This window comes from Tyto alba, unplaced genomic scaffold (assembly GCF_018691265.1).
Source record: "Tyto alba isolate M040663 unplaced genomic scaffold, T.alba_DEE_v4.0 Super-Scaffold_23, whole genome shotgun sequence".
In the NCBI taxonomy this organism is placed as follows: domain Eukaryota; kingdom Metazoa; phylum Chordata; class Aves; order Strigiformes; family Tytonidae; genus Tyto; species Tyto alba.
In genome coordinates, this window is record NW_024881297.1 from 25,669,236 (window position 1) to 25,696,270 (window position 27,035).

General features: G+C 41.7%; 1 protein-coding gene across 1 annotated transcript; it reads right to left on the bottom strand.

Annotated features, from left to right (window-relative positions):
* Window positions 1–20,801: 20,801 nt before the first annotated feature.
* OSTC (oligosaccharyltransferase complex non-catalytic subunit) lies at window positions 20,802–25,061 on the bottom strand. Its single transcript, XM_032997704.2, has 4 exons — window positions 24,819–25,061; window positions 24,619–24,712; window positions 22,801–22,998; window positions 20,802–21,452 (listed from the first exon to the last, which is right to left on the bottom strand). The coding sequence occupies exons 1-4, from the start codon at window positions 24,955–24,957 to the stop codon at window positions 21,434–21,436; spliced, it is 450 nt and encodes a 149-aa protein (XP_032853595.1). The 5' UTR covers window positions 24,958–25,061; the 3' UTR covers window positions 20,802–21,433.
* Window positions 25,062–27,035: the final 1,974 nt, after the last annotated feature.

Sequence of the window (27,035 nt, forward strand, 5' to 3'; positions counted from 1 at the left end):
TTCTGAGCACGTATTACATAGCTAGTAATATCTGAAACAAGTGGTCTAAACTGACTGACATTGCTCTTTTTTTTTTTCCCTCCCTGACTCAGTTTTTTTTGAACTTGGAATCTTGGAACCGCAAGGGTTCAGTGACTTGCCTGTGACCTTCGGGCGCAACAACTGACCCCGCTCATCCATTTGCAAGAATTTAATGGAATCTGCAATCGCAAAAGCTGGCTCTTTTCCCACGTTATGTATGATTCAGGCTAACCAGAGAGCACAGGGGGCAGTGGCCAGGAGATAGACCCTTTAGAGGTGGTGAGAGCAGAACTTCAACAGAATCCCCATAAACTATCATTTAGTTGGTTTGCTGCATTTAGCTATTGCAGGTTTTTTTGTCTGATGTTTAATTTCTTACTGAACCTTGAGCAACTTGGTAGGATGCATGACGTCAACCCTGAGTAATCATTTGTTTGTAGTTAGTTACTATTAACAGCACCAGGCAGCTTAGTCAATAATAAAAAAGGCAAAAGCACTCAATAAAACCTCTTTATCTATACTTAAAGGATCTCCCTTTTCGTGTCTCTGATGACTGAGGAAATTAATAAGCAAGAGGTTGGAAAAGGTTGACATTATTGTGGAGCAGAGCTATAAATACATTAAAAAATTACTATATATGGGTTTCTATCAGGACATGTTTTGTATTGACCACTCGTCTTCCTGCTAGATTGTCCTTGTTTTATCAGACTTACTCCAGAACTGTCCTGCTGCCATTTTTGACTCTGATCTCTACCTCTTTCTCCTTCATTTTTAAAAACAAGTATCTGAATGCAGCCTTTGTTATGGTGAGTCCTGAGGTACAGAATTACCTCCTGCTGACATCCAGATCATCTTTCCAATTCCAGTTTCCAAACACCACCAACATCATCTATATATCTGTTCAAAGCTGAATTTACTGTTACCAGTGTTATCTCCAGTTCCTTTCTCAGTTGTGTCTCCAACCTAACTCCCGTTATTTTCCAGCTCTTTCAAATAAATACTCCAGTTTAGCTGGAGGTTACAAGCATGGTGTAGGCCTGAATGTATTAATAAATCAAACCAGGTAATCCCATCTTTTCTTGTCCTTTGCTTTTATGAATTTCCTTAGGGTTTGTCAGTATAATATAAAGCAGCTGCATGTCACTATTGAGTAGCTTTATTTACTTTCATTAAAAGTTTTTGGGAACTGCCATTTTGGTGTTTAGTTGTATAGCACCTGGAACGTCAAAATCCTGGTCCGGGCTTATGGCTCCTACAACCATTGACTGTTACTAAAATACAGAGTGTAATCATTGGCAAATGTCAATCTCTGTATTACACTGGCAAAGCACCATCAGTGCTTTCGTCATGAATACCAAAATAAAAAGAAGAGATAATTGTGTTTTCATAGGCTGGCATAGCATACACATACAAATATAATTGTTTACTAAATTATAGCATTTGCTTAGCATGTCTGCATGTCCCCTGGAAGCCCAATTCAGTACTGTTTGCACTGCATTAGATTGGATGTACATGAGAAGGAGATAATCACACTTTAAAGCACTTAAAGGACAATTTCTATAATTTGGTTCAGGTTATCTAAAACAGTTAGACAGCCTGGTTTTAAGACAGGGAAGCTCCATTCAGTCTTCATTCAGAATCACAGCAGGTGTCCTACAAAAATGCCCAGGAATTTTCCCAGATACATGGGAACATACTGGTAGCAGCAGGACACTACACTGTTTCCAGGTACCAGGAACATACTTATCAGGAGAGTAAAAGTCCATGATTGCCTGAAAATAATCAAATAAATAGTTCCAAGCCATACAGGGCAGAGGTAAATCAACAGCCTTTATGCAGGAACAAACTGCCAATAAAGCTTCTGATCAAAATAGTTTCAAAAGCATGCAACTGGTTCCAAGGCCAGGGAAGCGTGTGGGATTGAGATGCAGTGAGGAGTGACTACAAAATTCCTAACCTGTGCAGGAGTCTGAGTGAGAAACCCATCCCTCTAGCTGCCTTATTCTGAATTACTAGGCTGGAACTACACTGGGTCTGTTTAATGAATAGATTTTGCCTCAGAATTGTTTTGTCAAACCGAACACATTTGTTTGAACTATCAGTTTCAATGGTTTTGACTAGATTTTGCAAGTCCAGTGTACTTAAGAGAGAAAAATACAGAGACTGACCTTTTCACTCTGCAAGCAGAGGTTTCAACAAAGTCATGTCTGATTAGAGATTTCAGAAGATTTCAAAAGTTTAAAAAGCCTCGGTGGTATTTGTGAAACAGAACCTGTTTTTTTATGGCTTGTCCCAGTGATGACATGCACTGAGAGGCAGAGCAGGACCTGGCACTCCAGCTAATCCAGCAACCTGCACTGACTCAGAAGCATCCCTGGAGACTAACAGGACTCTGTCTGTCTTACACAGACTTACAGCTGATAGAGTCTTTTGGCCAACCTCCTTACTTCGGTGTCTTCTATTTTCTTGTCAAGCATAAAATGAGACTTTCTAACTAACCTTAATACCGCTGAGTATCTATGCCTGGAGTATTTATTTCCAATAGAATCTGCAATAGCAGTGTAAATCTCACAGCTAGAATCTTTCCCCTATGCTTCTATCAGACAGCAGTACATAAGCTGTTGTCTTACAGAATTTTGGAGATGGTGCAGTAGAGGGGATACCCATGAATCAAAGATGGCCCCAAAGGGCTTTCACTTGCAATGAGCTATGTTCCACTTAGAGGTTTCCTAAGAAGCAAAGAATATAGATTGAAGATAGTCCCTCAACAACCTGTTTTCTGGCATACAGCAAATGAAAACGAAACACGCAGTAGTCTAACCAAAAGGATGTTCAAACGGATTAAGACTGTATCAGAAAGAGAGATTTATAATTTCTATACTCAGTTTTGTCTGAGTGTAAACTGCTGGAACAAAGTTGATTCAGCCCGAGAGACCATGAAATACTGTTAACCAAAGTGGAGCATTTCCAAAATGTTCTTGCAGGTTCCAGAGTCTCTCCTGCTGCCAAAGCAATTTAAATTTAATGCATTAACTTTATTTAAAAATATCTCTCCACTTTGGAGAGGAGTTTGGAGCCAGCTGCCCTCCCTCTCAGCATATGTAAGTGATAATGGCAGGTGAATATGTACTATACAGTAGCTTCATATTTCTCCCATTAGGATCCATGTCACTTTCTATTTTTGAGAGCTGACTGAGTGTTTACTAGGCTACGCTTCATCCCCCTCCTTCCCTCATACTGTAACCTTGTAACCCAAGATGCTGGTGGCAGTATTGGGTTTGCAGTGCTCTGACCTTTTGTCCCTCTACTTGAAGTTGACTGGTTTTATCACGTGATGGCTGCCGGTTGGGTTACACCGATAACCTTTCATGACAGGCCGGGTGATCTTCCCAGCAGACACAGGAAAGGACCGTGGCTTACCTCAACTCAAATAGCAGCAGTTCAAAGTTGGGTCCCCGTTAGGCTGGAATGGTGTTAAGTAGATCTTTCTGAAATTGCCCTGGATACACGTGGGGCCATGAAGGGACTTACTATTTAAGCCTTCAGGTGACTGATCCGTAAGTGACCTGGGGAGTGAATTCACATTCTGGGCCCCTTTCTCCAGTCCTTGTTCCGGCAAAATACTCAGTGAACTTCTTAGGTATTTTGCCTCATAAAGACAGAAGAATCAAGCCACTTGTGCAATCCATCACATATATTTAACAAGAAAAAGCAATTCTTTACCCACTATGCCACCATACATCACCCCACACAAACAGCCCCCAAAAGATATCCAGAGAAGGAATGACATGACAAATAGGAAGATGTTTGAATTATTTTGTAATTCCCATCTGGAGTGTCTCCACCTAAACCCCCTGGGAGTTTTACCTATGTGCCAACTGTGAGATCAAACTGAAATCAGAGCACTGACTGACAGTGTTTGATGGTCTGGTTCACAGAATAAAAAAGACTTGGTGGAAGCTGGACAGTTGTTGCCATTTGTTAGTAAGGCTATGGGGCTTTTTTACTGATTTGAAATCTTTCAGCCTATTTAAAAATAAAACAATATGCTTGTGCCCTTTTTCCTGATTTCTGATGTGTGACCGAATTAATGTTACTATATCCCCCTCATTTCCCTTCCACAAGGTTTTAGTTTCTATTTCAATTTTTTGTGATTATCCCAATCTGAGATATTAGATTTGGTGTTCCTTTTTATATGCAACGACTCATGGGGGTGAACACAGCTTTCAGAAGATCAAGAAAGTTCCTATCACCTAGGTAAAAAAGCATTATTTTGAATCTCCTGCTTGCATAACATTTGAGTTAATTTTGGTTGTGACATACTGTAAAACTATGCCTTACTGAACAGCTAGTTGATGCTTAAAAAGACAGTTCCACCTCCTCTGACCTCTGGCTGCCACTTGCCACCCTTCCCCTTGGCCAGCACAGGCACCCATCTGATGCTATGAAGAACCAGGTCAGGAAGCTTAGCCAGCAGAAAATTAATCACTCTTTTCACAGTTTAGTTTTTTGCTGTTCTGGTTTGAACAAACTCACTGAGGGCTCAGAAAAATGCAGAATTAAACTAAAAAAAAAAAAAAAAAATCAGTGCACTGTCAGATTGGCACAAACATTTTCTGAAACTTTACTTTTACTATTTGCCAAAAGTAGAGTTTTATCTGGTATGACTAGAAATCCTTCTATCTTGCCACTTTTTCAGACAGTAGACTCTTACATTACCCCAAAATTTTGACAGTTCTGGAAAGCTCAGAGGACAAGACTTGAATTCCTTCTAGCACGTATCTCCATACCTTGCTTTCCCTTCACATTCACATTATAATTCCCATAACACATTCGATTGTACTCAAGGCAACACAAATTTTGAAAGCTTTTATGCAGAATTTTCTAAGAAGGAAAACAGATTTATTTTGCCTTCCAGGTATTTTAATGAGTTGCTAAAACCTTTCCCAAGCAATATTCTTTACTTTTAATCATTATCCTTCTTCTTTATTCAGCCTTTCTTCAAGGAATTAAAGTCCTTCTTCATAAAGCCATAGACTATCAGTAGACATCTGAAATATAGGCAACTGTTATTTTCCCTACATGTCACAGTCATATTTTATAGCACCTCATCTTTTTAATGTGGATGCACAGAGAGTTTATACTTATTCATAGAGAAGACTCATTTGCTTTGATTAAGTATTCATGACAGTAATTGATGACCACGCTAGTATCTTCAGAGCTCAAAATACGCTCTTTCTCAAATCACTAGAAAGTAGATGGTGGCAGGGGAAGCACACTGGCAAGACCTTGCGGATTTATGCTAGCTTCCCAGTTGAGCTGTCATACCTAGGGTTGCTGTAAGAGGTAACAGACCTTTACATTGAATCCTTGGTTTGTCTGCCTGATCTGTCAGTTAACTGGTGGTTAACAGTTAATGCATTTCCCAACAGTGTTCTGTGATAAAGGAACATGATCGTGGTTTCATAATGCATATTTCATTGCAAGTGATGTCTCCACCAGTTAAAAGTCTGCCTTTCGCTATTTACAACAGGGTTATAAAGCTCCACTGATTTTCATGCTTTGGAAACTAGTAGCTAATATATTGTACAAATCACAAGTCTTTTACCCACCTATGTGACTTCTTTAGAGCTCAAAGTATCATTCTTGATAACGATGAGAAATGCTGGCCTGGCTCTTACATGTCTGATAAATGTGCACAAAACAGCTGAGTGAATTAGCAAGCCAAGGGCAAAAGACAAAGATCATGCATTGTATTAAGGTAAAACAGTGATCCTCCCTGAAACATGCTATTTGATAATTTCATTTTGAAAAGGCAATATGACTTTGAAGCCCTAGCAGTATTTTCCATAAGTTGAAAAGTAAGGATGACAGATGTCCCACTAGCTCACTATATACTGTCACAGCAAATATAGTTTTCTTGTCACCACCTACAAATCCCAGGATATGACTGCCTTTTCTCCCTCCTGTTTATCCCTCCATGTCTAAATCCACATTTCCTCACCCCACCTGCTCTGCCAGAGCTCCCATCAGCTTCCCCCACTATCACTGCTGCTGAGTCCCTTACAAGCAGCAAGTTTCCTGAGCTCATCTGCAAAGTCTCTACCCTTCTTTTAATGGCTTATTACTGTCACGCTACTAACTGAAAGCAACCGAGCATACACCTCATCTTTTTATAAAGTAAAAGAAGGAAAGAATGAGTTTCTCAGATAAATCCCAAGATGAATGTTGTTGCAGGGAAAACTCACATTTGGTCAGGATCTTGCTGGCACGCACTGCTGATTTTTATTGCTATCAGTGGGAATCTGCATAAGGATCTAAATTCTCTTGTAAAGCTTAAAACAGGGCAAGGAGATAACAACAACAAAATGAAGCTCATGAAAAACTAGAAGAAAAATATTACAACACTGACAGACATCGTTCTGTGAACAGTCAGCATATTTTGGTATTGGACCTAATTTTTGCTTCCTACTACTCTGGCCAGAAGGACTTTTCGTATAGGGGCACTACATCTGGCCTGAAAACATTCTACAGACTCCAGCAATGATGTTCATTCTTTCCCCATCAGGGTCCTCAAGACCTTACGGCACAGCTTTCCAAGACTCGCCCACAGTCCATACATGCTCTCGCCAGAACTCCACGTTCCTGCTTCCTTACACCCAATATGTCAAAAGGAAATTCTCAGCCTCGACCACTTTACTGACAAATGAAATGAAAGACACAGGCTATGTCTGCACAGCACAATGAAGATCTAAGTATCACCAGTGATTCATTTTCAGGCCTCGAAGCAGCACAGTACCGTGAACACTAGCATCTAAACTAATACCAAACAAGTTCTTATATCTCTATGTCACCAAGCTAATGCAGCTGTGCTGCTTCCAGCACCCCAGCTAGCATCTCTGCATGGCTCTGTCTTGTGGGGTAGATAATTTGATTCATGTCAGCATCCACCTGGTAGTTCTGCACCATGTGAGACGTACCTATCATTGCTGCTCCATGCATCTGAAACACAAAACGCTCCATCTCATTTGCCTAACTCCTCCTGAGAGTCTTTTGCATCTTCCACAGCAAAACAGGGTGCACTTCTCTTCAAGCATCACCTCGAGTTACTGACTCTCCTTGCTGAAAAGAACTTTCTTTTTAAGGAGCAGAAGGTAAATATCTTAGTCTCCTCCTGTCCTTCCCATTCAATTTACCGTTCTCCTGTCTTCTCTGTCGTTTACAGCAGATAAGACTGATTCAGCCAGTCAGCAGACTTTTCTGCTCATGAAGCTATAGTTCTGCTTCTGTCCTATACTGCGTGTCCTCTTTTGACTCAGGAGAAAAATATGTTCTAGTTCCTGAACTGGCTGACTAAATATTTCAGTAATTAGGTTAAGTATCATCTGCCTTCCTGCAGATGTGTAATTCTTTCAGGACTAGATTAACCCTTTGCACCTCCGATATCAACAGTCACATAGACAAATGGTATGTACAGAAGCTATTCAAAATAACCCACATCCTCTGCTACCCTAGTGGTCACTCTTAGGTTTTACTAAGGGTGAACTGTAATCATATAAAAGATCTTGGACCAAGATAGTACATTTCCCATGTCTTTCCTTTCAGCAGCAAAGTACTGCATTAATAAGAAAAGTCAAAACCATGTATCCTCGTGGTCATCAAACAAGTGTAGTTCAACTATGTTTCTCAGACTGTCTGGCTTTCAAAGAAGTCTCTGTTCACAGGGTACAAAACATCCAACTTTCACAGACATAAATACCAACAGTCCACCCAGACGTAATTCCCACTAGTGAATTTTTCCACAGGTCCCCAGAGGGCAATGAAACTAAGTAAAAAGCAGAGCAATGGGGATCCAGGAGAAAATCATCAGAGATCCTCCCGAACTGCTAAAACAGGGAATAATTAAACTTGGCAGATATTTCTCAAGGTGATGTGAAAATATCTCAAGTGTATGGTGCAAGCAACTCTTTGAAATGTGTCAGAAACAATCTTCTGGCAGCAACCAAAAAGCTTCAATTCCATTGTGTATGCAAGTCCACCTGAGACTTCAGGCTGGAGGGGTGGAGTGGGCAGTGCCTCTGGAGGAAGAGCTCTCTAATCACCAGGCTCCTTTTCCCTCCCTACCCAACATACCGTGAGCTCAGCAATGCCATTGTGGGTTTGCATAGCCAACACAATGAAACCCAATGTGAGCTTGCTCCCCCCAGCGTTACACAGAACAAGCAACGACCATATATTTTTAACAATAGTAACTTCAAAAAGTATACTCTGTAATCAATAAGAAAATACAAATCTGAAGTGGGACTCCTCAAAGGTCACTAGTGTCAGAGGTTATGCAGAGGGCAATTAGGATGGAGCTGCCTTAAAGCTCGTATGTGAACCCACAGTGTGCTCCTCGGGACCAAGGGATGATTCCTTCAGTGCAGATATAGCACAAAGCTGCCTATAATAAGTCTCTTCCAAGCCCCCACTATGAGACAGGTAAACACGTGCAGCACAAGGGAGTCTCAGCTACAAAAAGCCTTTAATAAAGTGTTTTACAACTGTGTTACATTATAGATAAGCAGGCATGAGTTACAGCAATCTCCTTTCATCCACTAATACTTAATCTACCTTCAATTCCAGTTTATAAATGAACAAAAGGGAATACAGGATTTATTAGGGCAACACAGCAACTCAGAGGTCACCACCTGAATTTCAGAGCATAAATACGGTTCCACTGTCTGCACCGGGGAAGTCTATAAACAGTCACCATCCAACAGGAAAACCTCAAACAACATCTCCAGACCTTGGGAAAATGTGCTATATTTCTGGATGCCAGTTCACAGCTGGGCCATGATTGTCTGTACAGTGGGCCACACCAAAACTCTGGACTCACGTGTGTTCACACTATGAAGAAGCCTGTATCTCAGCCAGGAACAAAGCTTTGGGCTGTACTCCAAAATAATCCTTGGTGAACGACTGCTCTTTCTGACCTGGTGGGACATATTTCTCTAGGGGTATTTTCCTCAGCCTCGGAAGTGAAAGAATCATCAATAATAACTGAACATCCTGTCTCTTCTGCAGTTGAATACTAAATCTTTAAATCCCTGCAATTTTTCCTTCTCCTCACCATTTCTGATGGAACAGGGACTCAGGAAGGATAAGCATATGTGTCCGACTGCATTGGAGCTGCTGTAACTTCATTGCCATGTGGCTGTTTGCCTTGCTCTATGCAGAACTTGCCTTTGCTTGTGGCATCAGCACAAAGCACAATAAAAAGTAATGTGCTTTGTCTCCCAGGTTATCTACCCACGGTCTGTGTGTTTTTACAGTATGCTGCTCAACCAAGACCGTTCAGCTGGGGAGAAAACTCTCTTCCTAAGTGAGAGGATGTGACCGTGCGGGGACAGTGAGTGAGGTTATCTCGGGACAGGCAGCAGACCAAAAAACAGATTGCGTCAGCATGGGAAAGGATTGGGCAGGAGCGGAGGGTGTGTCAGAGCATGCTCCCAGGCAGAGAAAAGCTCAGAATAAACAGGGAGAAAGTTGCTGGCCGGGGGTTTGAACAAAGACCTTGGAAATAAAGGCCCTGGAAATGCAAAGAACTGGGCCATGCTAATGAGGGCCCTGGCACTTCCCGGCAAGCAGAAAGCTGGGGAGGAGGGTGGAGGGAAAAGAAAGGAAAGCCAGACATGGAAAACTGTGGAAGAGTTGCAAAGAGAGCTTTAGAAAGAAAGTAATCTGAAACCTTAGTCAGACAGAGATGAACAGTACAGTTGGTCAGGAATTTGGTGGTAGGGTTTCTCGTGATAAGATTTAATGAATGCAAAAATCTCGTATGGGTGTAATCAAAGCACCAAGGAGTCCTTTACATGGATGAGGTGTGGTGGAAACAGAGGCTGCCCTTGCCCCGAGGAACTTACAGATTACACTTGGGCTGGATGCAGCAGGCGGCTGCAAACTGATGGGGAGCAGGAGGAGATGGAGAGGCACCATCGGGCTGGTCTTGGTGCTGGAGCTGAACTCTGGTCCTCTAGTTCTGGAGGCACCACAGGATTGAAGGCAGTTTTAAAGGAGGGTGTGCTTGGAAAAGAACAACATGACATTTCAGCAGAAGTTTATGGGGCACAAACAAAAGGGCTAACAGGGGTAGAAATACGACAGGGGTCCTTTGAAAATTTATCGAGAGAAAATTTAGCACAATGGACTAATTGGCGAGAGCTGGGAGTAACTGTTTCAATAATATATGAGATGTAAAGGAGGGTGAAAGAGACACTGGGAATGATCTAGCAGTGAAACTGTCTACATTTCAGGAAATGGGAGACAGAGCTTGCCAACAAACTAGTAAGCAGGAGAAGAAGTACTGTGCTTAAAGCTTCAATAAAATGCTGCTATAATATCTTTTTTCTACAGAAAGTGCCCTTTGACAAAAGCATTTCAAAAGTCATTGTTACCCTGAAAATATCTAGAATTCAAAAAATAAATGTAAAAACTCTAGTGAATGTTGTTGAACTGGCAGTGCCTAATGTTGGTAGGATGCATAACTGACAATTAGATCTAAACTTTATTCATAGCTCTGCTATTTAGCTGCTATATAACTTTAAGCTAGTCACTTTACTGTCTCAACAGCCCATCTGTAGAAGGGGCATAAAACCAGCCATCTGTGTGACAGACATTAATGCTCTGAAATGTTCAGATGCAGGCATCTGTAAAGGGTGTTGAAAGGGGCCTTTTCTACAGGCACTAATGTGCATATTATTCCTCCTATTTTCATTTATCTCCCTTTCACTGTTGAAGAGACATCTGCAGGAATTACTTGTAATAAACTGTCATTTAAATTTCTATCCAAGCAGAACAAGAGACTCTCATTGCCTTAAAATACACTAGGGTGAAATCCCTACTATCTTAGGTAAATGCATCTTACAGACTGCAGTATTTTATGGGGGCTGTATCAACACTTCTTCACATTATGCTTCAAGACAGATGCCAGCAGGAAGAGCTCCAGGTTTTGGCGGGAATTTCTCTAAAACCTTATGGGAGTAAACTCATCCTACTTTATAATCATACACACAGCAATCCTGGTGAAGTCCACATGCCTTTCTCTATCTCTGCAATATACGTTCTGACATTTAATTCTAATTTATGAACATCAGTCGTAATTTCAATACTGCATAGTTCTTACCCCTACACTTACAGAGTTTTAGCCATTTAACTAGTCAGTTCCTTTTAGCCATTTAATTACTTCCCCACCATCAGACATCCAGTGGATGTTCAGTCAAAAGACTGAGGCTTTATTGTTTTACCTCTCGATGTAAACACTGTAATTTTGAGTAATTCATACAGTTTTTTAATACTCCAGATTTTTTCCCCTTTTATTAGCTATCTATAAAGTCAGCATATATATTTCACACACACACACACACACTCTGACTTCCTAATTGGCCTAGTCTGTATAAAGTGTTTTGAAACTTTGGCTGGATGGTGCCATAGAAGTGCAAGTTGTTACCCTCTTGTATACTTTCAAGTTCTTAAGTTTCAACTGGAAAATTAATTTAAGTGAAATAAAGCTACAGAAAGCTACAGTCTTTCACATATTTATACTTTAGCAACAAGAAAAATGGATCCAAATATACTCACCACCGTAATATTTCATGTACATGTCCATGTACAAAGCAGTATGAGATTTCGGTATGCTACTTTTAAAACCAGACTTTCTTCCCAGAGTGAATAGTGTTGTGGGGCCTGCCATCCAGTGGTGAACTAAGGGCTTAACAAGTGATTGAAACTGCAGATCGGTAAAATTAAAAGGCGTCAAGGCTGAAAAAGATCAAGAGTAGTAGCTAATAACGATGCTGGAACTACTAATTGTAAAAAGAATTTCTTTAGTCAGCTTCAGATATTATTTACAACGGTTAAGTAAAACACACTTATTTTCCAAATGTAGCTGCACAAAGGCAATACTTTGTACTGTCCACCCAAAGTAGGTAAAACGAGGCTTGTTCAGTCACAGTCTAGTAAACAAGCCACAGTTAAACACAACTCTTAGACACCTCCAAAATATTACAAGCTTGATTTCCGTCTTTTCACCGGTCTGTCTCCACTGATTTCAGTGAAGGATAGCCTGGGTTTATTCAGGTTAGATGAGACAAAAAAATATTTAAGGTCACTATATGTTTCCACTGCCTTTTAAAACAAGAGAGGGAAAAAACCCCATCATACATATAAATTGTTCCTGCTTAGGCTATGGAACCAAATGATGATTTAAATTGAGTTTGTTAATAATTTTGTTAAGTAGCAGTGGTTTTAAGCATTGTGTGCTTTGTGTACCTTTAAAAAAGGTCTGACTGAACATTCCATTTCCCTGGTTTTATGAGCTTACATATTTATTGCCTTGTCTACTGTGTATATGAATCTTGGTCTTTGTGACAGATTTTTCTTAGTTTGTTCCATTGTGTACAGACCATATGTTGTCTATGCTCATAAAACATTCGGTAATTGTATGTGCAGAAAAAAAATAGAATTACTCGCTAAGAAACTTAAGAACTTTCAGGTTATCCCTGCAGAGGTGTTTTTAAATCCAGCCCCAGGAAACAATTGACTCCTTTTCTTAGAGTTGTGATGAAACTTTGGCAGGATTCTCAGATGCATTTGGCAGTTAACTTCTATTGATTTAAACAAAAATTATGTACCTGAATTCCATGGGGATCTTGGCTTGACTGCTGTTGATGTAGATTTTGGATACAGGAGTGCCTTCGTTGGCTCTCTAGTGTAATGCTTGGGGATGCAGTAGGATTTTTATTGTTTTCAGGATGAGTCATGCAGGCAGCAGCACAACAGATGGTGGAGAGTGTAGAACAATAAAGACAAAGATATGAGACAGCTAAGAGAAAACTGGAACAGTCGGAGGAACAACCAGAGGATGAGAGAGGCTGAAAGGATGAGAGAAGCCAGGAGGTTGAGCTTTGCCACAGATAGCAGGAGCTAATGAAGTGTGGAGTCAGTACGGGGTGAAGTAGGCCAGACAGCGGTCAGCAGGGAAAATTAAAGGACCAGTAGTCAGAGCAGAAGGAACAGAGGTAGGAAAGCCAAGAGGATCAAGGCTGATGGACAGCCAAGTGGCTGGTGGTGCTAAGTGATGGATTTCGGTGTGATAAAAGAGAAAGTACCAGAGGAGGAAGAATAAGGAAGTGGAAGAGCTGAGAAGACTGCTAAATAATACCCTTTGAAGGCAGAAATACCACAGCAGTTAGAAAGAGAGCAATCAAAACCAGCAGTGGTGTCCTGAAACTTAGAAGTCTAGAATGACAGCAAAGAAACAAGGGGTGGCAGCTGCTGAAAGACTATAGTATAAATCCCTTGAAAATAGCTCAGACAAGCAGCAGAACAGCCAAGGAGGTGCAACACAGTAGTTCAGAGCTGGTTTAACAACCAGTTGTAGCAGAGACAGGCAGACACACTTGGGTAAAACGTGAAAGAAGTTAAATTCCATGGATCAGTGGAGCACAGTTCCTGAAAGGAGGGATCTGGAGAAGCCCATGTAATTGAAAAGTGTATTAGTGTCTTACTGCTGATCCAGCTCAGAGAAGGCAGAAATGGAGAGAAAGCTCCATCAGCAAAATACTTCCTAGAAGTATCACAGGCTCCCTCCATTCATTCATCATCCTGTTCTAATACAGCAGCTATATGGTCAACCATCTAACTGTACCACATTATAGGTGAAAGACTAACATGGAAATTAGGAAAGGGTCTTAAACATTCATCCATACATTTCTATTTTCCTTACCCCAACAGCTAATTCATTTTCTGTTCTGGAAATAGGCAGTTAACGGAGCTACTCTCTGCTGTCATATAACTACTTGTATTTTTTCAAAGTGAACTGAGGCCAGCAGGATTTTGTCCTACCGCTGCACCACAGGGATATTTTTAAAAGACAGATTTGGTTATTTACAAAGATCTTTCCATATTTCTTTTTAAAGACAAAGAGCAAGGGTGTTTGAAAGGCCAAAAGTTTTGTTCTCATCCACGGAATAATAAAGATGGACAGCCACTGGAAGACACCTCAAGAAGCAAATCATTCACCCCAAAACAAAGCCAGATGTATCTGCAGATTAACAGGCATTTGCCTAGTCCGTTCCTAAACCTGCACATAGCAGAAATTCCATCACTGCCATAGAACATCTAGTTTAGTAGTCAACTATTTTACCCTCAAAAATATTTTTCTAGTACTATCCCAATTCTTCCTTGCTGCTATTTAAACTGTATCTACTACTGACACAGAAATTAAATTACTCCTTTCCTTTACACGCTTTCATGCCTCATATACTTGGTAGTTAAAAGTTTTGCAAATATCTCACTGTGATGTTGCATTACTGCACAAAAGGCAAACACTCCTGTTCAGTTTGCAGTGCAGCAGAACCCAAGGACTTACTCTGAGGAACCCGACATTTCGTCAGTTATTTTGCTTGAGTAGCATTGGTATTTTGCACTCAATCCTAGAAATAATAAACGAGCCTACTTTTTTTAGGGCACTCTTTGATCTTTTAAGATCACTACACATCCTAATTGTGCCCTCCCAGCAGTCACTGAGTTTTATGATTTCTGCTAATTTAGTGAAGTACTCCCTACTCGATCTAGGTCACTGGGTGTTGATCAAAACTAGCCACAGGACAGACCTCAAAAATAAAATATCCTTCCACTTTGATAAAAGGACATCAACTAATCAGTAAACTCTCTCTGAAGATGGTTTTCAAAGTACTTTGGCATCCAGCTTATAGTTGTTTCACCTAAGCCAAGTTTCCATAACATGCAAGACAGTATCAAAAGTTACAGCCTAAACATCTGCTTTTCTTCTATCCATGGGGCCCATAACTCTCATGTATGGCTTTTTCTTCATATGACTTATTTTTTAAAAGTCCAAGTTGGCTACTCATCTTTTTGCCATTTTCTTCCAAGTGCTTAAAAAGCTTCCTCCACCCCCCAAAAAAATCTTTTTCTTCAGAACGAAGGTAAGCTTATTTTTTTATTATTCCCCATCCCTCACACTCTCCATCCGCATTTAAAGATAGATGAGGTACTGGGAGGCTGAATATAGTGAACATATTACCTATCATCCATGAGATGTCAAGAATAGCTAAAAGTTCTGAAATTGTTTCAGACTGTCTGCAAAGCAACATAGAAAAAGTTTAACTTTGAGGGTTTACTCTAGAATAACACAACCAGTCTGAGTCCTTTCAAAATTTTTCTTTACCTGTTTCCAGCTAAGAGAGTACAATAACCACCAACAACAAAGGGTACCAGTCCCCACCTCGACATTGATTTTTGTAGTGAAAACTGATATAAAAAAAGAAGAAAATTACAAATGTCAGTCTTTCACATGCATAAGGCAGCAGATGATACCATTTTGATCTGATCTACTCACAGCTAAATACTATTTCTTGCAGTCTGCAGGTAGAATACTCTAAGAGCTTTGACATTTATAGAATCCATATGGGATAGTTACATGACAAAGTGAAACTCCATCTTATACCCAAAAAACATTAGCAACTAAATGGGTATCATTAAACAGGAGCTCGGCAAGTTGCCTTATAGATTCAAGATACTGGATATCAGAATGCAGAGCCTTGCATCTATATCACCAATTAAAATGTGGTGCAAGTCAGACATGCTTGACTCCCATTATAGTGCCACAGCTGTCGCTCTAAAATGAGCACATGGTCTCAGTCCAGTTCTTAGCTGACAGGTATCCATGTCAAACAAAAAGGACACCAGCATAATTAGTTCTTACCAAAGAAACCAAATCACCTATAAACAAACTCTCATATTCCTAGCAGTCACTTCCCATGAAATGCTACCCTTTAAGAAGAGTTCAATGCATTAGTTGTAATTTTTACTGTTACTGAAATCGAGATTTCTCCAGATTTCTCCAATCATCAATATAGCTGGAAGGCCTCAGTGCAACTGCAGAGTGTTACAAAATGTTCTACTTCTTACAGTTGTTCCAATTCCTTTCTTCTAATGGTTTCAACCCTCTCTAACCATGTTCTGGAAGAAAAATATTCTAGAGTAACTGCAAAGTTGGGAAGCACCAATTAGAAATTCTAAAAATAGGCCAGAGCTATTGCTGTAACCCTTTTTGTGAGGAAAACTGTAATGCTGAAGGAAAAGCACAATCATCACATTCACAAATGTGCAATACCAATTACATTGTCACAGACACTGTTATGTTGTAGGAAAACAGCTTCCATTGTATGCAGCATTTCCATGCATGTCAGGAAAATAAATGAGAATTTCTGTCTTCCCCACATCCCACATTGGCTCCCTGTATTGGGAGCAGCAGAAGAAATTTAAGATTGTCTCAGTTTCTAAGATTGTAACTCTTAAGAAGCCTACTATCTAGTGATTCCTAATTCACATATTAAGAACTTATATTTATACATATAAAATACACAACTGGAACTGGAAATAGGTAGATTAGAGTAACCGTATGAAGCAGTATTTTGTGAACAAGTATCCAGCTTCACAAGTAGTTAACTGAAGTGCTTTCAGCCTCCTAAGTAAAATTAAATTAAGCACAATATATTTAGACTTAGAATGCTGTAAATTAGTACGAAAGTCTAATGGCAGTGCTTAAAAATATTCTGCATAAGCGTAAAAAAGGTCAATTTTATTTCAGGCATCAGGGTGGACTACTTCATACCAGTGAACAAACTTACCCGTAAAAAATATTATAGGTTTTAGTTAACAATTACACATCTTTAAAAAGTTAGTACTTGGACTTATAAAAAATGCCATGCTTATCTTTACCAGTGAGAGTATTTATCAATAGCTCCTCAAACAGCTGAAATGTCCTCCTTCATCCAAAAATTGTTTCACTGGCACAGATCTTCCTAACATGCCTCGATTCTTGGAGAAGTAAGGAGGGGGGTCAGGCAGAACTTCTTCCTTGGGCTTCTGGAGGGCAGACTTTGGCCTGTTTGGGAGCCTGGCTGACAGAGTCCCTTGGGAAGCAGTCCTGAAGGGCAAAGCAGTCCAGGAAGGCTGGACACTCTTCACAAAGAAAATCTTAAAGATGCAGCAGAAGGCCATCTCCTTGTGCCGAAAGATGAGCCATCAGGGAAGAAGGACCAGCCTGGCTATACAGAGAGCTTCAGCTGGAACTCTGGAAAAAAAAGAGTTTACGACCTCTGGAAGAAGGGGCAGGCAACTCAGGAGGACTACAAGGATGTTATGAGGTTATCCAGGGAGAAAATCAGAAGGGCCAAAGCCCAACTAGAACTTAATCTGGCTACTGCCATAAAACACAGTTTAAAATGCTTCTATAAATACATTAACAACAAAAGGAGGGCTAAGGAGAATCACCATCCTTTATTGGATGCGGGGGGAAACAAAGTGACAAAGGATGAACAAAAGGCTGAGGTACTTCTTTGCCTCAGTCTTTGATAGCAAGACCAGTTGTTCTCCAGGTACCCAGCCCCACTGAGTTGGAAGACAGGGAGCAGAATAAAGCCTCCCTGATCCAAGGGAAAATGATAAGCGACCAGCTACACCACTTAGACACACACATACACGTCTACGGGGCCAGATGGGATCCACCCAAAGGCACCGCGGGAGCTGGCGGCTGTGCTCAGAAAGCCACTTCCCATCACTTGTCAGCAGTCCTGGCTAACTGGTCCTAGTCAACTAAAGGTTAGCAAATGCGATTCCCATCTACAAGGGCCAGAAGGAGGATCAGGGAACCACGAGCCTGTCAGTCTGACCTCAGTTGCCAGGGAAGGTTATGGAGCTGCTCATCTTGAGGGTCATCATGCAGCATGTACTGGACAACCAGGTGATGAGGCCCAGTTGGCAGCAGTTTATGAAAGGCCGGTGCTGCTTGACTGACCTGATCTCCTCCTACGATAAGGTGACCCACTTAGTGGATGAGGGAAAGGCTGTGCATGTTGTCTACCTGAACTTTAGTAAAGCCTTTGACACCATTTCTCACAGAATTTTCCTCAAGAAACTGGCTACTTGGACAGGCATACCCTTTGCTGGGTAAAAAAACTGGCTGGATGGCTGCACCCAAAGAGTGATGGTGAATGAAATTAAATCCAATTGGCAGCCAGTCACAAGTGGTATTCCCCAGGGCTCAGTATTGGGACCAGTTCTGTTTAAAATCTTTATCAATGATCAGGACAAGGGGATTGATTGCACTCTCATTAAGTTTGCCAATGACACCAAGTTGGGTGGGAGTGTTGATCTGCTTGTGGGTAGGAAGGTTCTACAGAGGGATCTGGACAGGGTGGATTGATGTTCAGTTTGGGCACCCTCACTGCAAGAAAGACATTGAGGTGCTGGAGCACGTCCAAAGAAGAGCAATGAAGCTCCTGAAGGGTCTAGAGCACAAGTCCTGTGAGGAACAGCTGAGGGAACTGGGGTTGTTTCGCCTGGAGAAAAGGGGGCTGAGGGGAGACCTTATCTCTCTCTACAACTACCTGAAAGGAGGCTGTAGGGAGGTGGGGGTTGGTCTCTTCTCCCATGCAACAAGCGACAGGACAAGAGGAAACAGCCTCAAGTTGCCCCAGGGGAGGTTTAGATTGGATATTGGGAAAAATTTTGTCACTGAAAGAGTTGTCAAGGATTGGAACAGGCTGCCCAGGGAAGTGGTTGAGTCACCATCCCTGGATGTATTTAAAAGATGCGTAGATGTGGCACTTAGGGACACGGTTCAGTGATGGACTTGGCAGTGTTAGGTTTATGGTTGGACTCTATAATCTTAAAGGTCTTTTCCAACCTAAATGTTGATACAAGTCTATGTTACTGTTCCATAATTTGCAGAAGTCTGGTAAAAGTATTGGGGAATAAAAAGGAAAGCAGAATCTCTGGTCTTTATCTAGAGGTATTTTTCAGCTTAACTCAATTAAGTATAAGATCACTTGGATTGTTAAGGGTTCATATATCTATCTACTAACTTTCAAAAGCTACAGATTATATATCTCTTCCTGAATATATTGACTAGGCATCATCATCCAGTGATTATGCTGAAGCTCACATAGGAGCAATGGATTCAGTATTTTCTCCAGCAAGAGAGCCAGAAAATCAAGACCTCTACACTTCAGACTGACTCTTGTTGTTGCATTTGGAAGTAGGCCAAGCTTCTGGTTTTAATCATGGGAAGATGTGTTCCTATAAACTCTGCTTTACCTTTATCACAGTCTTTCAATTTTGTTTTTGATTTCCCACCCCACAATCTAGTTCAGTTCACCCTAGAAGATATGAGCACCAAACACAGATGGATATTGTCACTAGTTACAGGAAGTTTTCCTTCAGTCACTGAAATATTCCTATTACTATCCTAAACCCCTACAGTAGAGGCCACCTGCTGTTACCTATAAAGAACAGCAGACATTTCCAGAAAATACCAGCCTTTCTTTAACTGAAAAAAGGGATTTCTATAACGCATTAGCAATACCTCTTCTTTGCAGTTTATCTGACAGTGCTCAGTAGTAATTTTTCCTTGGGTGACCAAAAAGCCTCCAACCCACATCCAAAATGAACCAATCTCCAGTTGTGCATTTTGACATCTCCTACCTAGCATGCTCCTAATTTCTGGGTGGTCTGTCTTCTGGTCTGCATTTGTTTTCCTGGTTCTTTCTGTGCCTCATGCTTTGGCAGAGGGTCATACCACATCTAGTTCATAGCCTGTGACCAAAGAAACATAAGGGATCTTTCAACCTTGTTTGTTGCAGTCATCATCTTAATTTTACTTTCCCAAAACTATATTCTACACCTTGCAATTATAAGTCTGCTTTATTTATTCCAAGTTATGTCACCTAGCAGGCAATTACAATCAAATGCATGTCACAGACCACAGGCATTCATCTATGCCATTAAAACCACTGTTTAAGAGCACATTCATTCAGAACCAGCTGCAAACTTGGAGGCTGAAGCTGAACTGCAATGGGACAAGTACTGAGCTGGAGGGATCCTGGTTATACTCAGTGAAGTGACTTTCTGGTTTGACTCCCCTCTCAAATGTATTAAAAAGTTGACTTATGTATCCCGTTATTTACTTACGTAATATCAAGACTCCTCCTTGAAGGTCAACATAAGGATCACCAAAACCAGAGTGACCAAAAGATAACCTCTTTGAGAAGACCAGAAACTTCGCAGTTATGAGCATCATAAAACAGCTTAACCTACCTGAAGTCTTAATGACAAACACATAAGATGAGCACATGCAGAAGTCACATCCTATGTAAGAATGAGGGAGCAAAAGTGACATACCCTAACAGCAGATAATTAACAGCTAGCTCAGAAATTTGATTGAGTATGTGAACAGTTGTACTTCACTATTATAGGAATAAACAATATTTCTCCCTGACAACTATTATACAGATTAAAATAGTGCTTCAAACACATATGGCTTGCAAAAAAGCTATTTATGGAGATTTAGAGGGACCTTTCCTTCTCCCAGAATGCAATACACATTACTTCAATGAAACATGATAGTAACATTCAATCTTTTAAAATGAATACAAGGTAAGTTGGAGCTTCGCCTCTCACACAAAAAAGCAGGAGCTTCAGAAGTAAGTTTTCTTGGCTACTGATAACAGTATGTCATTTGGATACAGTACAAGTTAATGGAAAATATAAGGTTTCTTGTCCCCAACATTAAAAAAGAAAAAAATCATTATCCAATAGTGAAAAATAAAGCTGAAATTATGTGGTGATAGTATGGTATGACATTTCAAGCCTGGATGTAGAACAGGCCATGCACATGCAAAAAAAGATTCAGAAAATGCATAGGATTCAAATAATTTTGTAGAAAATAAGTTTTATTTGGCTCCTTTCGTACACTTTTTCAAAAAGAAATGCACATTCGTACAGTTTGCCTCTCCCAGTGCACGTCTGGATTTGCTCACATAAAGCCATTAATATAAAGGCAAATGGTGCCTTTGAAATCATTTCAGACACATTGTATTTTGACTGTAAAGCATCCGAAGTTACTAATTTTCTAATTATGACTTGGAAAGAAATGTTTCAGGTATTTCTTCTCCAAGTCATACATGTAATTGTCCCACACAGGGAAGAGGAGACAGACCTGCAACAAAGACTTTCAAGACAATGGCTAATACTTATTTCAGGTAGAGTTAAAGATAGGTTCTCTATTTCATACTGAGTTGGGACATAAAGAGAAAAACCCAGCCAGGTAACTTGCTCCTTTCAAAAGCTCTAAAACTGAAATGATAAAGCATTGCTTCAAAACTACACATCAGCCATTGGTAGTGAGAGTTTGTTTGCAGAGAAAGTACTTTCCCCTAGTTGTTTCTCATGACCAGGTCTCTTTCCTGTTGATGGCAACTATGGAATTTGTTTCTTGCTGCTTCTTCTTAAACACTTCATGAAGAGGAGTAAATTCAGCTCGGGCTTTTACACATCACAAGTGGTACTAACCCATCAAGTAGCCCCTACCGAAAAAAATTAAGTTAGAGAAAAAGTTAGTAAATACAGGCAGCACTGCTTAAAAAAACAAGAGATGTATTGTCTTAAACAAAAACTTCAGGCTGCTAAAAACTCTGCTGATCAAAGCTATTTAAAACAATAAATCCTGTCCAAGGTACAAACTGGCCAGCTTCAAATTACATGCTCCTTTCTCAGTAAATTTCTTCAATGAACACTGGAAATGGATAAGCCTGTGCAAAATCCAGCTTCAGTAACTGTTTGGAAAAGTTCTTTATTTGTACCCTTTGCACAAACTCCAGGTGTTAAAAGATATCCAGTATAACCCAACATTTTCTGTCACTCAACACAACTCTGGTGTCTTTTTCTCTTCCACTTCTATGAAGCCCCGTTTCTTTAATGAGTTTAAGAAAGACACGTGTACTTAATGAAACAAGAAAATACTCAGCAACAATAAAGCAATAAAATACAGAGCAGGTCCCTATCCAGCGACCTGCTGCCAGGGAGCCCACCAATTCTATGTTACAAAACAAAATTTTTAACCACACCATAGAGGTTAGGAAAAAAAAAAAAAAATATTTAAGAAAGGAAGAACAACTGTCATTGTTAAGTCAACAACTCATGGAGCTAAACTAATGAACTTTCCAAAAACTAACGAACAGTACCTCCAAACATCAGGTTTCAGCTATTCTAAGTTAAATAGATAGACTGGTAAATAAAGAAGTGGGGGAGGCAGAGGGAAATTGAAAATTCTGCAGTTGGATTTTGCATAGCCCTGAAAGCTCCAGATCTTTCCTACTTTTTGATCTGTGAATACAGAGATTTTAAAACATCATGTATATTGTATACTTGAATGTCATTTTCCAGCAACAAAAAAAAAGTAAGACATCATCTTTACTTTAGGACTGCTTGGATTCTTCTGAACACTCATTACTGTTGCCATTAGTTCTTCTAGTTATGATCTGTCATGTACACTGTCGCTATAAAGAACTCATTTGTCTTTCTTCAAGTTCTTTGACATTTGCTTTTTTCTCAAAGCCCTACCTTGTAATGACTTCTACCTGACCAGTACATACAATGAATTTTAAGGTAGACTAAGTCAGACTCACCAATCATATCTTCTGACCTACCAGGAACTGTCACCTTTTTTTAACCACAGCACAATCTTACAGTAGCTGGCCCCAAAAGCATCCCACCTCATTCAAGGTAGCTTCTTCCAAAAAAGCATTGAAAAAAGCAACTTATAGCCAAGCTGCAGATCTTTAGCATACCTCATTGTATTTTCTGTTAAATTTAACATAGGCATACATGAGCCATAAAAGAAAAGAAAATCTGAAACAGTATTAAATCACTTACGGTAATTTCATCCTCATGAAAACTCTGGCCATGAAGAAGCTCAAAAGCACGCTGACAAATCCAATAAAGAGCAAAAGAAACCTATTCAGCTTGGGAATATTGGGTGCATTGGATCGATCCAGAATTATGAATCCTAGGCCACCCATGGTGAAGAGGAAGCTGGATGCGAGCCCTTCCATAATATATTGACCATTTACTCTAAAGAAAAAAAAAAAAAAAAAAAAAAAAGGAGGGAAGGGAAGAAGAAAGAAGAGAGAGTCAGAAAAAGATTAGCTTTAAAGAAACTATTTACATTTCAAACCCCATCTACTCAATCTGCTTTAGCTGTACAAATATACAGGATTGATTAACTTTGATGGCTGACTTTCTAACAAAAAGTATGTATGGAAACTGATGTTATGCCATTACATTAAGGCTTTAATATGCAATTTATCTCCAGGACTGATAGTCTGTAAGGTGACCAGTCAAGCATACTAATAGTTTCAGACATAATAGTGTATACTAATGGCTACCAAACAAGCTCATCAGTTTTCAGAAACATCTAGTCCAAAGTAGCACCTGGTTTTGCAGAAGACTCGAGGCAAGAAAACCTGACTCCTGGGCCACTGAGTTTTCCAAAACTTATTTCCATCCTGATGTTTAGACAGCTGCGCCTGAAGCCTCATCTCGGTACGAATCCCACTCAAAGCACCGTGTCAGCACGTAAAGCACATCTACTGGCTCCAGCACACAGCAAAAGTGGTTCTTGCTCACTGAGCCTGCACATACCGATTGTGGGGACCCAGCCTGAAAGCGCCCTGGCTTCTCTCTCAGTCCACACTGCCAGACTTACTTCCTTCTTACAAAGCTCAGATGGAGAGAGGGGATGCCAAGGTGCAGAAAGAATATTGCACCTGGATCACGAGTTTCCTGCTTCCCACAGTCACTGAACCTTTTCCCCATCCTTGTCATTAACAGTAGTAGAAACCTCATAAAACTAGTATGGGTGAAACTACTGTGGATGCTAATAGAGAACTGAAGATTATCATTGTCTCATACTCTGAAAACAAACAATTTAATCTTCTTTCATGCTGTTTTCAGTGACTCGTACTAAAGAGCTGCTGACTCCCTGCAGCAACCTGATTCATCCACATTGCAACAATCCAAGCCAGTCTGAGACACGTATTACATCCAGTCCAAATCAAAATCTGTACAAGAGGCATGTTGCAGACCTCACAGATTCAAGAAACTTTTTTGGTATTTAACAAAAAGCATCGTTTCTTTCCACACACATAAACAACACGGTTACACATGCAGATTTAACCCTTTTCAGATCAATTTGTTACTAAGCAGTCTCTAGCTTATTGTCAATAACAGAAGCAAAAGACTCAAGAAGACACTGTTGTTGCACATTTCTGTGTTCTCCACCCTCAGACACAAGAGTCCCAATGACATGAGAGTTTAAAAGGCCAGAACCAAAAATTTCACATTATGTATGCTGCTATGAAATATAACCAAATGTGTCCTCATCCACTATAAAACTCAGCTTTGATAGCATCAGTTTGGAAGAAAGAGAAGTACCGCCAGCTCAGAGCCTTCTTCTTACCAGAGTTTTCATTTTTAAAAGTTTTAGAAGGACTGTTTTTCTGTTTCCATTTCTTTCAATACTGCCTTTTTTTCTATTTTTTTAATATTTGCACACCAAGAACTGATACAGAGTTGGTCCAGCCTTGCACAGACAGCTCAAAGTAAAGTGGATGCACAGCTCTGTACGCCGGGTTTCTGGGCACTTGCAGCACCTCGCTGGCGGGGGGCAGAGCCCCGCTCCCCCCCTCCTACCTGTACGCCAAGAAGGCCACCGGCCTCTGATGCCCGTGTTCGTCTGTCATCGACCCCACGCTAGGAGGTTCCACGATCACGTCGTAGATGATCCCTGCGGGGAGAAAAGCAAGCATCGCCCTCGGCTCGCACCAGCTGCCGGCTCCGAGGTTCCTGTCCTAAGACCGGACAAGGGCTCGGCAGCCCGGCCCCCGCCTCACCTCCGGTGATGAGGAAGTAGGACACCACCACCAGCGCGTAAACGGTCATGGCCGAGGGCATGTGCACCCAGCTCGGCCGCTTCAGCTTGATGTTGGGGCACTCGAGCACGGCGAAGGGCAGGCGGTACAGAGTCTCCATAGCGGCGGCGGCAGCGCTGCTCCCGGCCCTGCCCGGCCCGCCGCGGCCGCCCTCCGCCCCCGGACACGAAGGCGGAAACGGAAACTGGCTGCCGCGTCCCGGCAGGGGCAGAGCGGCGACTTCAAGAACAAGCCAGTATTAAGGAAGCCAAAAGATACACCCCGGCCGTAATGACGGCTATAAAGGACAGAATTATTTTTTTTTTAAAGCCTGCGAGAACGCAGACGGCCCGCCGCCGGAGGACCGATCTGCCCACCTCTCCCTCAGCTGCCAGGACCCGGCAGCCATGACGTGTCGGAGCTAGGGAACGTCGAGGCACTTGTGGGCGGGGCTAGGAGCGCGGGCCACGCCCCCGGGGCGGGGCGGCCACTCCGACCTGTGGCGGCGGCCGCGGACACTCGTGGGCGCGTAAGGATGCATAAACGCTCGCCCCCCGCCCCTCGCCTCGTTTTGCGAGTATTTCCCATGCTGCAGCAGTTTCCCGCCCCGGGGAAGGAAAACCCACGTCCACGCGTGCGAGCTTGCACAGCCGGGCTGGGGAGATGCGGGTCCCGGGGGAACAGGGAACGATCCCAAGCGGGCCTCCCTCGTGTCCTCGCGTTCACGGGGTCGGGATGCAGCGTCCGTCCTGGCCCCACAGCCGGGGGAGCCCCCCGAGAGCCCCACAGAGGCTGGGGCGGTGGAGGGCGGGGGGCAGCACCAAACGGGCCGCTTCCGGCAGCCGGTGGGGTGCGTGGGTGTGTACAGACCATCTTACACGCTCCTTCCAAGTGTGCAAACACCTCGTCAGCCCAGGCTGGCCGCGGGGCCGGCCCGCCACCCCCCTCAGCTCAGCATGAAGAGAAGCACCCAGGCAACATCTCGGGGAGGAAAATTCCCCGTTTGGGATGGAAGCTTGTCTGGTTCCTCGTTCTCAAGCAGTTCCTGTCTTCTCTATACTGGTATGTGAGCTGAGGTCCAGCCTCCTGACAGCATGGGAAGTGTCTCCTTCCAAAGAGGCATCTGACAAACAGGGACTGAATCAAAGTGCTAGCTGAGATGAAATGGCCATACAAAAAAAAAAAAAACAAAAAAAAAAAAAACCAAAACAAAACAAAAAAAAAAAACACCAAACCACAACCAACCAACCGCCAAACAAAACAAAAAAAAAACCCAAACCAAACAGTCATACGTAGCAAGACTGATGCATTTCAGCAGACAATTTGACAATTTAACACAGGAGAGAGGCAATAAAAAAACATCTCAATGCCAACCCCCCACTCCAGGTTCATATTTAATGCTACATGAGCTAGCTGCAAGGTCTATCCATTTTGAGATTAGGCAGAATTGACAACTTGGGACACTGTGAAGAAATTCTTGGGGAGGTCCAGCTCATTTTACCCTGTGTGGTGTTAAGCCAGTTATCCTGGACCACAGCCATCTCCTGTCCTCAAACCCAGGAGGCACCACCACCGTTTTGCAGGCGGCTGACCCGAAGTACCAGCTTGCTGCTGCCAAAAGGGAAAGTCTTTTCATCACATCAGTTTTCTGTGACTTGTTTTTTGGCTGACTGTACAGCCTGACAAGCCTCAGAGCTAGGCACAGTGCGTACAGCACACATCGGAGAGGGGCAATCTGCACACATCTCTTGGAGCCACAGCCTGATCCATGAGGGATCTTAGAAACCTCTTCAAATGGCATCCTTGCTGCTCCCAGTAAGCCTGAGCACTCAGGAATTATTTCTTCTCCCTCCTTATTCCGGTGGTAGAGCTCACTACTACTTCAAAAAATATTGGTAAAAATAGATATCCACTTCATGTCAGATACAAGAGTACTTCCAAAATTCACAGGTGGGGGTGAGGAATACCACTGCAGCCACAGGTAATGCAAGAATTATCCCAAGTGTGTTGAAGCACTGCTGGATAGCATTAAAGGCGCATTTCAGTTCTCACTGCAAAACAGAATGAAGCAAAGCAGCAAAAGAAGCCCACTTCCACGTTTTACAATTGCTTTTTACATTACCATTACATCCTCAGTGAGAAACCAACAGAGTTTTGGTTCAAGTTTCAATACCAGAGGCCTAAATTGCTACTCTAAAG